General features: G+C 44.6%; 1 protein-coding gene across 1 annotated transcript in view; it reads left to right on the top strand.

The window, feature by feature from the left end:
• The first annotated feature begins 3,084 nt into the window (after window positions 1-3,084).
• LOC146662801 (melanoma receptor tyrosine-protein kinase-like) overlaps window positions 3,085-15,000 on the top strand; it is a 42,307-nt gene continuing 30,391 nt past the window's right edge. Inside the window, exon 1 of the mRNA XM_085417618.1 lies at window positions 3,085-3,665. Coding sequence (XP_085273744.1) covers window positions 3,584-3,665 — 82 coding nt within the window. The 5' untranslated portion in view covers window positions 3,085-3,583. The remainder of the gene's footprint in view (window positions 3,666-15,000) is intronic.

The raw sequence follows: 15,000 nt of genomic DNA, 5'->3' as shown, positions 1-15,000 counted from the left end.
CGCAAAAGAGCATGAAAATCCATTAAAGTGTTGATTTTTCTGCAGATGCTTTGTTGGCAAAAAGTGAGCGACCACGTTTTAGGCAAACAGAAAAATCCACACGAAGCAGAGACGAGTTATTAATTATGAATCCAGCAAATGTTGCACTGTGAGCGAAGTCACTGACCCCGTTGGCATGAACGCACATGTTAAACAGCACTGGTCTTAAATCAGGTCACAGAGTGACACAACTTCACAGCCTGCTTTCATTTCATGAAGTGATTAGAAAGAAAAACAACTGTACAGAAAATATGACAGTTTTTAATGTAGAAATCTATCGTGTCAGTAATCCTCCAGAGGAGACCGTCTACAGAAATGACTTTTCATGTCTCAGGTGAATCTGGCACATGTCTGAAAATGAACTTACAGTCACTCGTGCTAGTTTCAGGTGATCGGTGTTCTGAAAAACACTCTACCTGTCAAGCTGTCCTAGTTGTTACTGCGCATGCGCACAACTCAAAACGCCCATGTTTTCAGTGTTAATAGTACACGTCTATTATTGGATCCTACCTCGATCTCGTACGTGTGAAAAAGGGTTAGTATTACGTTTTACTAACATGTGTTTTGTTTTTTTGTGCAAAAATACTCCAACTTGGAGTCTCAATTGAAGTCGTATTTCTAGTCTCGATTTAGTACTTCTAAACTTCTATAAACTGGCATACGGTGTAAACCATATCCTACCTAAATAAATACAAGCAGGGAGCATGTTTTGACAGCTGATTTGGCCATCAGAACGTCCATCGTACGATGGAGGCATAAACCATGTAAGGTGGTATATTCTGATAAGGTAGCACGGATTGATAGACATGAATATAAATTTCACTACAGTAGGATGTTTTGACAAAGTAGGACGTTTCGTCAGAACACCGGCAATGTGACTAAATATGGTGCCACCATCTTTACACCACAAAGCCCAATCATTTCTGGAAATCCAACTCAAACAACACCGAGCTCAACATTTAGAACAACTTATGAACTATGTAATGAACGGTTTTCATCAACCTCGACAAACTTAACTTCCCAAATTCTACAAGAAGAAGGCTGAAGTTTGAAGTGGCCTCTACAGTGTTTAACTCCTTCATCTATCAGTAAACAGCATTTTCATGAAACTGCAGAGTCCAGAATTTTGTTGTTCAGGTCTAAAAGTGTGAAAAGCAGCAGTGTGAACATAAATAATGTAAATGCACATGAATGTTGTCAAGTGTGAGTCCACAGAGCTGCACACTCTAAGCTCTGAAGGAATTTAACATTACAGCTGAGGGACAAGTTTCGGTTGTTTGCTGACCAAACCCAACAATACATTTCTCATCATTAAGCTTAAGATGAAAACACTCAGAATCTCCTCTGTGTCACATGTTTATCCTTTAAGCCTCTGGGTGATGGAAACAAGCAGAGAACGGAGAGAACAGCAGAAACATGCAGTGAAATATCCGTCCATGAACCCAAATGGGAAGTGCTGCTCAGAACATGTACACCTGTGTGACTCAGCTATTGGCTTTTTTTTGTTTTTCTCATGTATTTCAGCGCTGATGATGGGTTGGTGACAGTTACACCCCAAAATTTTGTAGAAGTGCTTTGTGCTGAATGTGAATCATATTAAAATATTTCATGTGACTGTGAATTAGTGAAGAGGGATGGATGGATGGATTGGAGTGCTAGTTAATAAGCACTTAAAAGCATAGAAGACAGTGAATGAGGCATGTTGTATGGAGCGCTTTGAGTACTCCCGGAGTAGAAAAGCACTAAGAATCAGTCCATTTGCCGTGGATGGATGGTACTCTGTGCTTTTTTTCTTAGTGTCTGATTAAAAACTGTGTGCGCTCCATACTCGGTGCAGGTGTTTGTTGTTTCTTCATCGTTTCAGGCTGATCATGTGATGTTATCTGGATCTGTGTCATCGCTGTTGTTTCTGTGGTTGTGTAAGACATCAGCTGTATTAATCCAGCAGCACGCATGAGCGCTCTTTTGTTTTCAGTTTGTTTGTGTCTGCATGTCATGTTTTTTTCCTCTGCAAAGGGAGCAGCAGGTCATTGTGTCTAAATCCCTGCGCTGGAATCAATGGAAAGTTTAATGTAAAGGTCAAAAAAGCATCACGTGTTGATGGACCGCATCCCTGGTGGTGCAAACCCCACAAAAAAATTCAAGTCAGAAATAATTATCAATGCATCCATTCTTCCTGTTCATCCAGTTCAGGGTCACAGGAGCTGGAGCCTGTTCCGGCTGGGTAAGGGCCCACTGTGGGCCGGTCAGCAGGCAATCACAGTGCTAACCAGTGAGAGTGACAGACATTTGCACTCAAGTCCAGCTGAGAAGGCTGGAGAGAGCCACATGGGCACAGGACAACACGGAAACTCAGCCAGGGTTCGAACCAGGAACCTGCAGCCTGTGAGGCCACAGTGCTGAGCGACCCACCTGACTCAAACTGCATTTATTCCATGTTCTCTGAAGAAATGCTTCATAATTCAACATGAGTCTAAAGTTACCAGATTTTAGTTTTACCCAAACTGTCAGATGCAGAGAGGATCATGAAACCAGCTCATCTGTGGCTCACTTTCACTCACCTGTTCGTCTCAAACATCCACACGCCACGCTGCTCGTGGCCACCAGGGGACCCAAAGAGGAAAGAAAAATACACTTTCTTTATTGTGAGTCTAAATCAGACTCACAATGAGAACTGTTTGAGTTTCGGGTCCCTCCTGTTTGTGTGTTTGCAAAATACTGTGAAGATGTTTGGAGATGTTCGTACACCTGCGGGATAAAACAGGCAAAACACAGAAGCAGAAAAACTCAACGAGCGTTTTAGAAATAAGAAGTCAGAGCTCAGTTACCGGAGCACCTGCCAGAAAAAAAGGAAACAAAAGTATTTTAGACATTTAGAAAAAGAATTCATTACAGCTAAAAGTTGTATTTTTGTGTAAGACGCAAATAACAAACTGAAAAGATGTTTTTACTAATCTGAGAAACAAATGAACCAGGAACAAATTCAACAGTGAAACTGATTTTCTGTTCAGGATTAAAGTAAATCAGTGAGATTCGGAGTTTTAATAACAATGATATCAAAATGTTTGAATAAAGAACACGATGTGAGTCAGTGTCAGAGTCACGGACGACACCGGGCTGCGACCCCTCTGTCACTCTTTTTTTTCTTCACAGTGTTCAGTCATTAGTGGATAAAGCCCACAGTGCGTGTTGTTCCACATTTCCACAATTTCCCGTTCATAAAGTGAGAAGTTGGTGTCTTATTATCTTCGCATTTCCGCTGATCTTACTTCAGTTTTACAGCTTAATGAAAGTCGATCCTTTGTGTTCCTGTGCGCACGGACACGCGGGTTTGGGTGTCATGTCAATAAAGCTAAATGGATTTGAAAAGGAGGTGTGGGTGGAGGTGGAGGAGGTGTGGACTTCCCCGCTCCGAGCTCGGAGCCGTCATTCAGCTGCAGGACGCTCTGGAGATCAGTCTCTGCTGTACCTGCTGCTCATGGAGGAGTCCGTCCACGCACTTCACGCACACTCCGAGTACCAGAGTTAGGATCGAACCGCGGACATGAAGCTTCTCTGCGGAGGAGGAGCGGCGCTGCTGCTGCTGCTGCTCGGCCGCTGCTGCTGCACCACTCCCGACAGGAGAGGTAGGAACCGGGGACGTTGCTCCGGGGTGGGTTAAAAAGTTGGTGTGTCCCCGCTGAGGGCACCGCTGCGGCTCAGCCGCTCCGCGGGCGTCGGGATCACACATGTGACCTGGGGTCTCAGAGCTCGTGTAAAAGTACAGAAACTGGAGCAAAGTGGTTTCAGAGTCAGAGTGAGACAGCCTGCAGAAATGATCATTACAGCTGATTCAGGATCAGAAGGTCCGGGGCAGTATTCCACAGAGGAAAACACGCGTGTTCGAACATCAGAGTCACGACTCAGATCTATACGCGGTCTTAAATGTTAAACCTTTAAAGTTACTGTACATGCTGAGGAAGTGACCTTTTCCTCCGTGATATCAAATGAATGTAACATCAGAGTGATTCCGCCGATCGGATCCCTCACAGGAGGAAGTACGAGCCTCTAAATTGGAGTTAACTGGAATTAACAGGTCAGACTGCTCTGCGGGTTCAGACACAGCCGAGGAGGCTCCGCTTCTCCCCAGGAGGTGCTTCCGCCACTCACAGGAGGCCCGCGGGCAGATTACATCTCACAGAGGGGTCGGAGGGATGTGACCCGGGAGAGGGAGGGAGGAGGACGGATACAGAAATGAAAGAAGTGTGAGAGGAATGTTTGCACCGGAATCAAATTAAAAGCAGAGCGAATAAACACAGTTAAAAACAGATGCATGAAGAAGCTCGAACAGACACAAATCAGGTGTGCCTTTAAAGGTGACCGTGTGCGGACAGCAGGTCACTCTGCTGTCCACTCAGCTCCGCGGGTGAGCGTGGAGGACTGATCGCAGGTTTAACACACCTGTAATAAACAGTAAAAAGTGAATGTCAGAGGCGGTGTGTCTGAGCCAGAGATGGAGCCATGCGTGGAGAAAGTTTGTGGAAGCTCGCGGCTGAAGACGTTTAAACTCACACACACTGACGCTCATCGCCAATTAAACCTTCATTTCCTCTCGTGTTTGCTTTGCATCTGAGCCAAAGCTCGCGTCTCCCCCACAGAGAACATGCGTCTCCCAAACAGCACAGGGACATCAGAGTGCCGTTCATCTGTAATACTCCTAATAATGAGACACGTGACATGTGAGAGGCTGACGTGTTTTAAATGATAATCAGGCTTTACAGTTGTTTACAGACGCTAGGACACATTTCTCAATACTTAGGTCACGTTTGCAAAACTCCTCACACAGTGAGCACAACAGAAGTCTATGTGGGCTAAACTGAGGACCAGTTATCATTGTTTTGGCACAAAATGCATCCAATGACTACATCTCTCAAATTTCATGAATTATCTTCTCACTCAGACACAACAACTGCCAAAAATCTTTGTACGTACAGGACATTTTGCATGTGCTTATATACTGTTTTCAAAACTGTTACAGTTTTTCTCAAATGCTAAAACACATGTCACAAACGTTACCACCAGGTCCCCCAATGTCCAAACACAACACCCTTCTCTAAAGCTACATAAACACAACCACACCTTCCCACTGCAAAACTCAAACTCCCACACCAAGAGAGCAGCTCGAAGCTGTCAAAACTGTAAACACTATACACAGCATTACACACTACAGCAAAACAATTGAAAACACAATGCTCAATTTGTGAGAAGGTTCTTTGTTTCATAACTGCCAATGCATATTTTAGAAACTATACAGTAACGGATCGTCGTAGATCTCTGCAGAGGATTAGGCATTTAGATTTGTGAGTTTCATATGAGTAGTATAAATCTATGGAAAATCCTGCATGTACGTACACTACTGTAACACAACTCAATGCAAAAACAGAATCTATTGCACACAACAGTAATCTTGAAAACATGAACAGGGTGTGAAGTTTTTTTATTTACGTTATTCACACCACACACACCACAATCACTGTGCGGCATCATGTCGCTGAGCTGTTGCTCGCATCTCGTCCGTAATGATGGTGCGAGGTTGTCTTGCTCTCCCTCCTGGACCTTCTCCTCTCCCATGTTGGCCTCCTCCTCTTCCTCGTTGGTCGCTCCTCTTCTTCCAGGGCCAGCTCTTCTCCCTCCTCTGCATCAAATTCCTCTTCCCCTGACTCTGCCTTCATCCATTGTGTTTGTTTGGAACCTTCAGCATACTGTGCACTCTGAACTTGCTTTTACATGTGGGTACAGCATTAGCAACAAGTGTCTTCAATTTTGAGTCATTGTGTGTAGTGACTGACGCCAGGTGTGTTCCCTGTGTTCAAAGATTGGTGACTGTGGCAAGCATTTTGCATCACATGGGCTTTCATTTGAGAATATGAGCAGAGTTGTTTTGCAACATGTGTTTTAGCAAGGAAAAATGTGTTTAGATTTATGAGTACAGAGGGTTGTGTTTTGTGAATTGTGTCTTCATGTGACATGTGTTTATGGTACTGGAATATGGTGGCTACATTTAGTAAATGTGTTTAGACTACTGGTCATTTGGGTTACAGGATTGGCTTTTGTGTTTTAACATTTGAGAAAAACTGTAAACTTATGGCCAAAACAATAACACAATGCAAAACTTAAAAAGACAGCAAAATCCAACAGCAATATTTTATTGAAACATATTTTAAATCTAAAAATGCAGTTTAACCAGCCACAGCTGATTCTCATTGTAGATGAACATCTGCACAGGTGTTACTCCTTCAATTGTTCAACTCCTTCAATTCTGGCAGCCAGAAGATTCTTTCCTAGGTGTGTTGCCCTGGATGACATAAGATGTGATGTGGATGAGAACCTGTGGCCAAATGGAGGAGACCGAGTAGATTAGCATTACTATTGTATGTGTATCAGTGGATGGTGTGTATACAAATTCTTGTATTTTGGGATTACTTAGTGCAAAAAAATAAAAATACATAAACAAATATTAACGAATTCTGCATGATGTCTGATTCATTCCAGTAACATATATTGAAATTATAAACAGAGATGTGTCCTTGTTTTACACAAGAAAACACTGTAATGCTACATGTTGTTAGTGTTTTTTAGGTCATTGTTTTGTGGGTGACAAAGTGTGTTTGTCGGCTGTCAACCTTTGCTAGTGTTCTGGAAGAATGAGTTTATTTGAGACCTGAATGAAGTGTTTTGGTAGTTGTAGTGCATTTTGAATGTGAAATGAACTGCTTTGCCAAGCTGACGGTCAGTTAGGAGGATTGTGTGAAGAGTTTTGCAAAAGTGACCTAAGTATTGGGACATGTGTCCTAGCGTCTGTAAAAAAACTGTAAGTGAAAGGTGGAAAATGTTGCAGCGTGAGGATCTCAGCTCCACAGCTGCATTTGTGTAATGCCTGCGTTTCTGTTTGGATTTGGAGCAGTGATCAGTGCGATTAGTCTGTCTGCATGACTCACAATGCATACAAGCATCAGGCTGAATGAAAGTTTGCAGAAAGGTGGAGCAAAGAAGAAGCCCATGTGACTTTCATTAAGACTGTCAGACAAAGCATTGACTCTGGTGGAGGGCACTCGCTCTGCTCTCTGCTGTGGGTCTAACAGGCTCCTCTGGTCACATTTGGGACTTTCATTCACATATAGCTAATGTTTGCTGCTCATCTGCAAGCTGCTTTGCAGCCCACCTCCACCCAGCTCCTTCTTTTGTTACTGATGCCTGCTCTGCTCTGTGATGGTGTTCTCCTACGCCGAGTCGTAACTGTCGGTGGTCTTTACCGAAATCAGTGATTGCGTCACACGCTCGGCCACAACAATAGGGGCGGAGCTTTAATCAACCATTGTGTGATTATTGTTGTTGTAATTTGAGTGAAACACCCGAGGTTCACAGCAACACAAACACGTTATTCTGCACAGACACAAACGTACACAACAGCAGATCATAAAGAGAACATTACAGTCCATATAGACGTAAACTCCACCACAGTTCCATCCCTGATGCTCTCAGCTCCTTATGTAATGTGCATTCTCCTCGTATTGTAGTACTTTGAGTACATGTTGTAGTTTTCTCCTTCTTTTCTCGCTCATTGATCTCCATCAGAAACCTGCAGGAGCTCGTTTCTCTGACTGATCGGTGATTGATGGCTTCGGCCTGCGTCCATGCTGTGAGGCTTAAACTGTCTCTGCTCCTCCCACATTCTCCATGAGACAGACGTCCCACAGGGAACGATAACCTCATCAGAGAGGAGGACGAGAATGAGTTCACATCCTGGGTGGAGTGGGTCAGTGTGGGGTCTGATTAGATGAGTGTGGGGATGCTCAGAGCAGAGAGCTCCGGGCTCATGGTGGTTTAGTTCTTATTACTGACCCATAAACACACGAGTCTGTATATCTTGGTTGTGAGAAGTTGTGACGTGTGCAGGACGAGTCCACAGTGTCTCAGTGAGCAGACAAGCTGCTGTGAGGTGTGACGTACGGCAGCAGGTGGTTAGAGAACAGGATGTGACTGAGGTCCTTCAGCATCCTTTGGGCTCTGTGCAGACCTGTAGCACTGAGTGTGTGTGTGAAATAGTGAATGCAGGTTGTACAGCCTGGAAAAGCATTGTGGGTTTACCACATCCCACACCACATGTGCTGTGGGAACTACCGAGGTGATAATGTAACTTAATCGAAGAGAAGAAATCCCCACTCACAGCTCAGAGTGGAAAGAGCACACGAGGCTCAGCATCATAAATAACATGCAAGTTAGATTTTAGAGAAGACACAGCCGATCTTCTTCCTCTTTCTGCTCCTTTCAGAAGTCATCCGCCTCCATCTCCTCCTGCCCCAGCCCTCTTGCCACACCAGCCTCTGCATGTCCTCCTGCACTGCATCCATGAACGTGCTGGACGTTCACTTTTAAACCCAGTTTGGAAAAACATGTCGCGAGGTCTTGGGCACAGATCCCAGAGATAAGGCAGGATGTGATGTCAGTTATTAGTTTATTAACAAGAGGAGGAAACCCTCAGCAGGAAGGGGAGGGGCTTCACATTAGAAATAAATACATTTTAAAAATACGACGTTTCTTTGAACGCATCATAAACTACAGCAGCAGGCAGGATGTAAACAGGAAGGAGCGTTAGAAAAAACTTCATCCAGGATTAAATGCAGCCTGTAAAACCTATCGATCATTGTCATTGATCCCACAGTGCCACAGTTCCCATCAGCCCCGGTGTTTCCTCGGGAAGTTTAACCTGCGCCTCAGAAAGAACAGGAAATGACACGGCTGATAAATGAATGTTGTATTTTTGAGAATTTCTCAGGTTAACCTTTTATTTTGACAGTTTCTGGTTGGATTGCAGGGCATTATGGGAGATTTCAGTGTATGTCAGACCATTCAGGCTGCTCTGCTGAGATTAGAGTTTTATCTGTGTGTGTGTGTGTGTGTGTGTGTAATAAGTGAAAACAGCTGACTGTGTTCCATCTTTGTTTCAAACACAATTTGATTAGCAGGAGGATTTGAGTGAGTCTGAGTGTATTTGTGTGACTGTCATTGTTGAGAATGGGCTGTTGTTTCACTGCAGAGTGCCTGCAGGCCAAGACTGAGGGTTAAATTCTCTCATGTCATTAAACCAAAGATGGCGACCAAACAAGTCAACCCAGTCTCATGGCAGTTGGTGAGATAATCACGACCTTGTCTTGTTTTACCAGAAAACAATTTGTATTTTGATTCACGCTCCGCAACATTATTTGGTGTCTCTGAACACAACAGTTCATCAGTGCAGCCTCACATGTGCTCGTTAAACAGCAAAAAGCTGTGTGTGTGTTTCAGACACACACTGTGTGTTTCAGAGTTTGTATTCACTTTAAATATAAAAGCAGGTACAAATGTGTCGCTTTGTCATGACGATGTGCTAGTTGGGTTGAGAAAAATGGCTGCCATGTCTTTTTTCCATCTTTGTTTTCCTGGTTGCCATGGTGACGCTCTCTTTACTAGAAACACACCTCAGGAAATTTGTCCTGTGAAATGCAGCGCTGACATATTCATGACCTCAAGCACGAAAAGAAAAGAAAGATTGTATGTGATTATTTCATGGACTGTATCGCCACAAACCAGCGAAGAAGTAATCTGTTACATATTACAAGTTACTTCCCTTAAAAGTAATGGTGTAGATGACTTAATTACTTGCCAGAGAAAGTAACTGGCTGCATTAATTTCATGTTACTGTGTAAATGAGCTGATTGCACTGTCACATAATTACCAGTTAACAAACTAAAGTCTCACACTGACCCAGTCTCTGTCCCAAACACACACACACACACACACACACACACACACACACACACACACACACACACACACACACACACACACACACACACACACACACACACACACACCAACGTCCTCTCAGTTTTTAAGTTTGAACACAAAAACAATCAGATTTCTACACTGAGCTGTTCGGAGACTTTAAGCGTGTCTCTCTGATGACACCAGCTGCTCTGATTGGCTGCACTCTCTGCTGATTGTGTGTGCTGGGAGAGAGCAGCTGCTCGCTTTCTGTGTTTCTGATCCAGCTTCAGCTGCAGTAAATCATCAAACACTGATTGTTGTGGCTGCACAGAGCATCTGTGTGTGTGTGTGTGAGAGTTCCCATTGAGTTTGACTTTTTGGAAAGACCTTGGCTGTGTGTGTAAGTGAAACTCGACTCCAATAATAAAGAAGACGTTGGAGCCTGGCGGTAACCATGGTAATGCTGTTAACATACCCAGCCGAGCTGCACTGACTAAAAAAAGTACGACAACAATCGGCCCGACTGAAAAACACCCCAAAAACTGAGCCGAGGTCAGCGGTGTAACTCCCAAAGCTCTCCGAGTCCTGCCTCGATTCAAGAGTTTTGATTGGCTGCTGGTTTAGGAGGGGCCGGACACGCTGAGCTTTTCCTCATGAATCAAAGCGAACCACACACTGATGATTGAGCTTTTGTGTGCGTGTGTGAGGACGTCTGATGTGATGGTAGCTGAACGTGCCAGCATCGTGTCAGAGCGGCGATGCTCTCCGCCCGCACATCCTTCTTCTTCTCCTCCAGATCATGGTCACTGGTGTCTATCCCAGCTGGCGTGGGGTAAGAGGCGGGGTACACGTTGGACAGGCTTCCAGCCTATCACAGGGCCACACACAGACACACAACCGTCCACACTCACATCACGTGTTTGGACTGTGGGAGGAAGCCAGAGTATAGACAGGCCTGCGTACTGAGAGGCGATGATGCTAACCACCACACCACCACCCTAATGCTGTGCAGTCAGTTAAATTACTTTAAGTTACTGTAACGACTCCACACTGTCATCACTGAACCCCAACAATCACTGACTCCCTGTGAGCAGCGACAGCAGGAAGAAGCCACCAGCACAACGAGGTGAAGGTGAACTTTAGTACACGTGTCACACTGATGCAGGTGTGTGTGTGTGTGTGTGTGTGTGTGTGTGTGTGTGTGTGTGTGTGTGTGTGTGTGTGTGTGTGTGTGTGTGTGTGTGTAGATGAACGTGATGATGCTTTGTTTTGGGTTTAAGATAAGATAGAACTTTATTAATCCCTCGGGTGGGTTCCTCTGGGAAATTCGATTTCCAAAAAAGCACAGCACCGACAGAAGTTACAGAGTTATACACACACACACACACACACACACACACACACACACACACACACACACACACACACACACACACACACACACATATATAAATACAGAGACAATATAAATAAAATATACGAAGGGGATAAATAGAATAAATAGGAATAAAAATAAAAATACAAGTGAATTGCACATTTCAAGTATTGAGTCTATTGCACCGTTGACTATTTACAAAAGTATTGCACAAAAGGTATTGCACAGTGAGGTGAAGAGGCACTACAGCTTAGTTGTTCCCTCCTTTGTCCTCCTGTTTCTGCGCCTTTGTGGTCGTTTCCACCACATGTAAACACTCAGGTGTTTCCACAGGTGTGTAAACCTGTGTTTAGGTGGTTGAGTGAGTCGCAGCTGTTTTTGGCTTGTGTCAGTTTCACTGAGGTATTCACACAGATATCAGCTGTCACGCTGAAATGTCATTTTCACCAGCGCTGAGTCACCGATGGGACTCGCTCCAGACTGCTGGGAGCTGCAGGTGGGAACGAGAACTTGAATCTAACTGCGTTGGCGAGTTAAGTCCTTGTTGCTGTTGTAACGAATGTGAGACGCTGTGTGTGGTAGGTTTCCCAGCGGCGGCGGCTAATGCCCGTCAAGAGCAGCCTGTGGGATTTTCAGAGCAGGAATGTGAAAAATGTCAATAATGGAGCTGAGAAAGTGCTCGCCGGATTATACAGGCCACTCGTGTACCTGCGTGCCCGCACGCCATCACACAAACCCCACTCGGTGCTTTAGAGGCTTTTCTTACGACCTGCTGTCTCTGTTGGTCGGGCTCTGAAGGTTGGAGCTCACACGCAGCCCTCATCGGGCTTCACACCTGCAGCCTGCAGGTATCTGCATGGAAGATAAACAGTTGATGATTGTCACAAACTGCATGTAATGACACGGCAGCAGGAACGAGCCTCCCCTCAAAGGTCTCTGGACTCCACCTTAGAGACTGGGTGAGGGGCTCAGAGGAGAGCCGCTGCTCTTCTACACTGAGACAGGTACCTGACTCACCTGGAGGCTCCTAGTTGAGATGTATGTCCTCCTGGAAGGAGCTGCAGGGCAGACTCAGGATATTGGGAGAGTTTCAGTGTCTCAGCTGGCTCAGAAATGCGTCTTTGTCCCCGTGGCTGGAGGAGGAGGTGACTGAGACGTTGCTGGTTGAGGGTGAGGTGACCACATGGATGCTAACTGGTCTGAAGCATCCCTCAGTGAAATCATTTAGAACGGTTTCCTGACATGCAGTCAGGTCCATGAGGTTTTGTACAGTGACACAGTTTAGGACGTCCCTCAGCATCCGAGTCTGTTTGGAGCCTGTATTGACCCTTTCAGGAAAGTTGGATGGGATTAAATCCAGATCCTTCTCGTGGCTCAGGGAACAACGAGTATAGCGGCAACCTTCGGTCCTTCTTTGCAGAACGTAAAGTTTCTGACTCGTGCTCTTGTTAAGTCGCTTGGATGCCTTCCGGTAGCAAAAAATGAGGCGAAGGAAAAAAGGGGCAAAACATTTATTTTCCATACAAATCGAAAGGTACAAAACAAATGCCTCTGGTGGGAGCTCCGTTTATATTCCCTTTATGTTATAACAAAAATAACATTAAAACGGCGACGGTCAGAAAACTGTTGCTCCACGTCCTGCTTGCTTACTTAACCTTTTTTACCCACACCCCTCCGCATGTGGGCCAAATACACACCCCCTTTACGACATCCACCAACACTTTACAACAACAACAGACTAACAAAGCAGGATTAATTTATGGAGCACAGCCTATTACATTATAACAATAAATAACAATAAAATGATCAAGATCATAATAGAAACTTAAAGATCATGACAAATACTTAAATATGGTATGATGTAACTGAGTAAAATATCGGCCTGGACTTGGCTCCAACAACGAGGGAGCAGGTCTCACCTGTCCAGCTGGTTCTGAGCATCTGAACACATTTTGATTGACTGATTTAAAACCCACTGTGGTGCATTCACTCAAAAAAATCTGTTGTTGGATGAACACAATTTAATCACGGCACCTTTTCCCACAAGATTTAACCGAGTACAAAAACCCATTTTTGACCATGTCAGACCAACACATTTGGCATTTGGTGGTTAAATGTAATCGGATTACGTTGGATCAACGTAGTATGCTTATATTGACTTAAAGTGATTTATTTAAGTATGTAGAGTGAAATCTGTTTTAATTGATTCTACACAAGTTAAAAACTTCAGGAGAACTCAGTGAAATCTTGTTGTTTGAACAACTACTTTGCTAATCAAGGCAATTACTGCTAGTCGTGCTTAATGAACCAATGTGGGGGTTGATGATTTCATAGAGACAAACAACCATTTGCACTCATGGGTAGTTTAGAATTACCAACTAACCGAACTCTAATTACACACTGCAAACTGGCCAGATTGTGGATTTGAACCCAGGCCCTTCTTGCTGTGAGGCACCAGCACTGACCATCACACCACCAAGCTGTCACTCCAGGCTTAAAACTAGGAAAGCTGTGATTTCAAGGCTTGATGCAGACTTCTCTGTACGTTTTTGTCCTTGACAGGTTAAACCACAATAAATAGCGAGAGCATACGCGTGGTGTGGGTGTAGCTGTCTGCCTCTTAAAACTCCAGTGATTTTCCTGCAGTTTGACATCTAATGTGATCTTGTGAATTGCGTGAGTCCAGCAAATAACCGCTCTTACTAGATTGTATCAGGTCATCTCAACAAGAACAAATTAAGTTGCTGAAGTTCATGCAGATGCTACATGATTTAATTACGTTCACCATAGAAATTATTTAGTTCAAAGTTTGAATCTTGTACATGTAACAACCACCCAATTTCTTTTTTTGAGTGTGGATTCAGTTCAGCTTTATTTATGCAGCATAACAACAACAGTCGCCTCAGGGTGCTTTATGTTGTAAGGTGGACCCTACAATAATACAACAGAGGAAACCCCAGCACTCGTATGAGCAAGCGCTTTGGCGACAGTGGGAAGGAAAAACTCCCTTTTAACAGGAAGAAACCTCCGGCAGAACCAGGCTCAGGGAGGGGCGGGGCCATCTGCTGCGACGGGGACGGAAGACAGGACAAAGACATGACATGGAGCTGATGATTGTTGGTGTCGCTGACTGAAAGTAAATGTTTTTCAGTCAAATATCATCAGATTTAACTGATTAATTCTTTGAAACAACTGATGGTCTTTGCAGAGTTCGCTCGCTTAGAGCTTCCTGTCAGGCTGCAGGGCCGCACAGCCTGCGCCTATCAGAGGCTTTTTAGGTGAAACTCTCAGGTTACTCTGTGCCAACCCAAGAGAGAGGTTATCTGTGTGGCTGGGAGCAGCGTACCAAAGGTCGGAGTACATGCTGCCTGTCAGAGAGGCAAAACTCGTTGGGCCCTTCTGGAATTTTCCTGAAACAGAGTCAGAGTGAAGCAGCTTCCATCTCGCAGACAAGCACAGTCTCGCTCTGACCTGCGAACACTGCTGCAGGCAGGACACACACCCTCACAGACACACACACGCACACACACACCCTGCAGATCTAACGATTCGTTTCTGATGTTGGTGTGTTCACGAGGTTCCACTGGTGGACAGGATTGTGTGTCTGTGCATGCAGCTGGTGCGCACACACACGTGAACAGAGGAAGAAAAGATTTGGAGGCAACAAATGAAGCAAGTCGTGCAGAAAGCTTTGACCTGCAGCCCGCGGTTCCCGGGTCTGCCTCCAGAGCTGCACACAACACAATTGCAACACTTACTTAATCCAGTTTGCACAAACTGCTGTTACACACATTCTATAT

This window comes from Rhamphochromis longiceps, linkage group LG9 (assembly GCF_057381845.1).
Source record: "Rhamphochromis longiceps isolate RC_006_pf linkage group LG9, R_longiceps_female_GT1.1, whole genome shotgun sequence".
In the NCBI taxonomy this organism is placed as follows: domain Eukaryota; kingdom Metazoa; phylum Chordata; class Actinopteri; order Cichliformes; family Cichlidae; genus Rhamphochromis; species Rhamphochromis longiceps.
The sequence above is the reverse complement of the archived record's forward strand: the minus strand, read 5'-3'. Positions and strand labels throughout refer to the sequence as shown.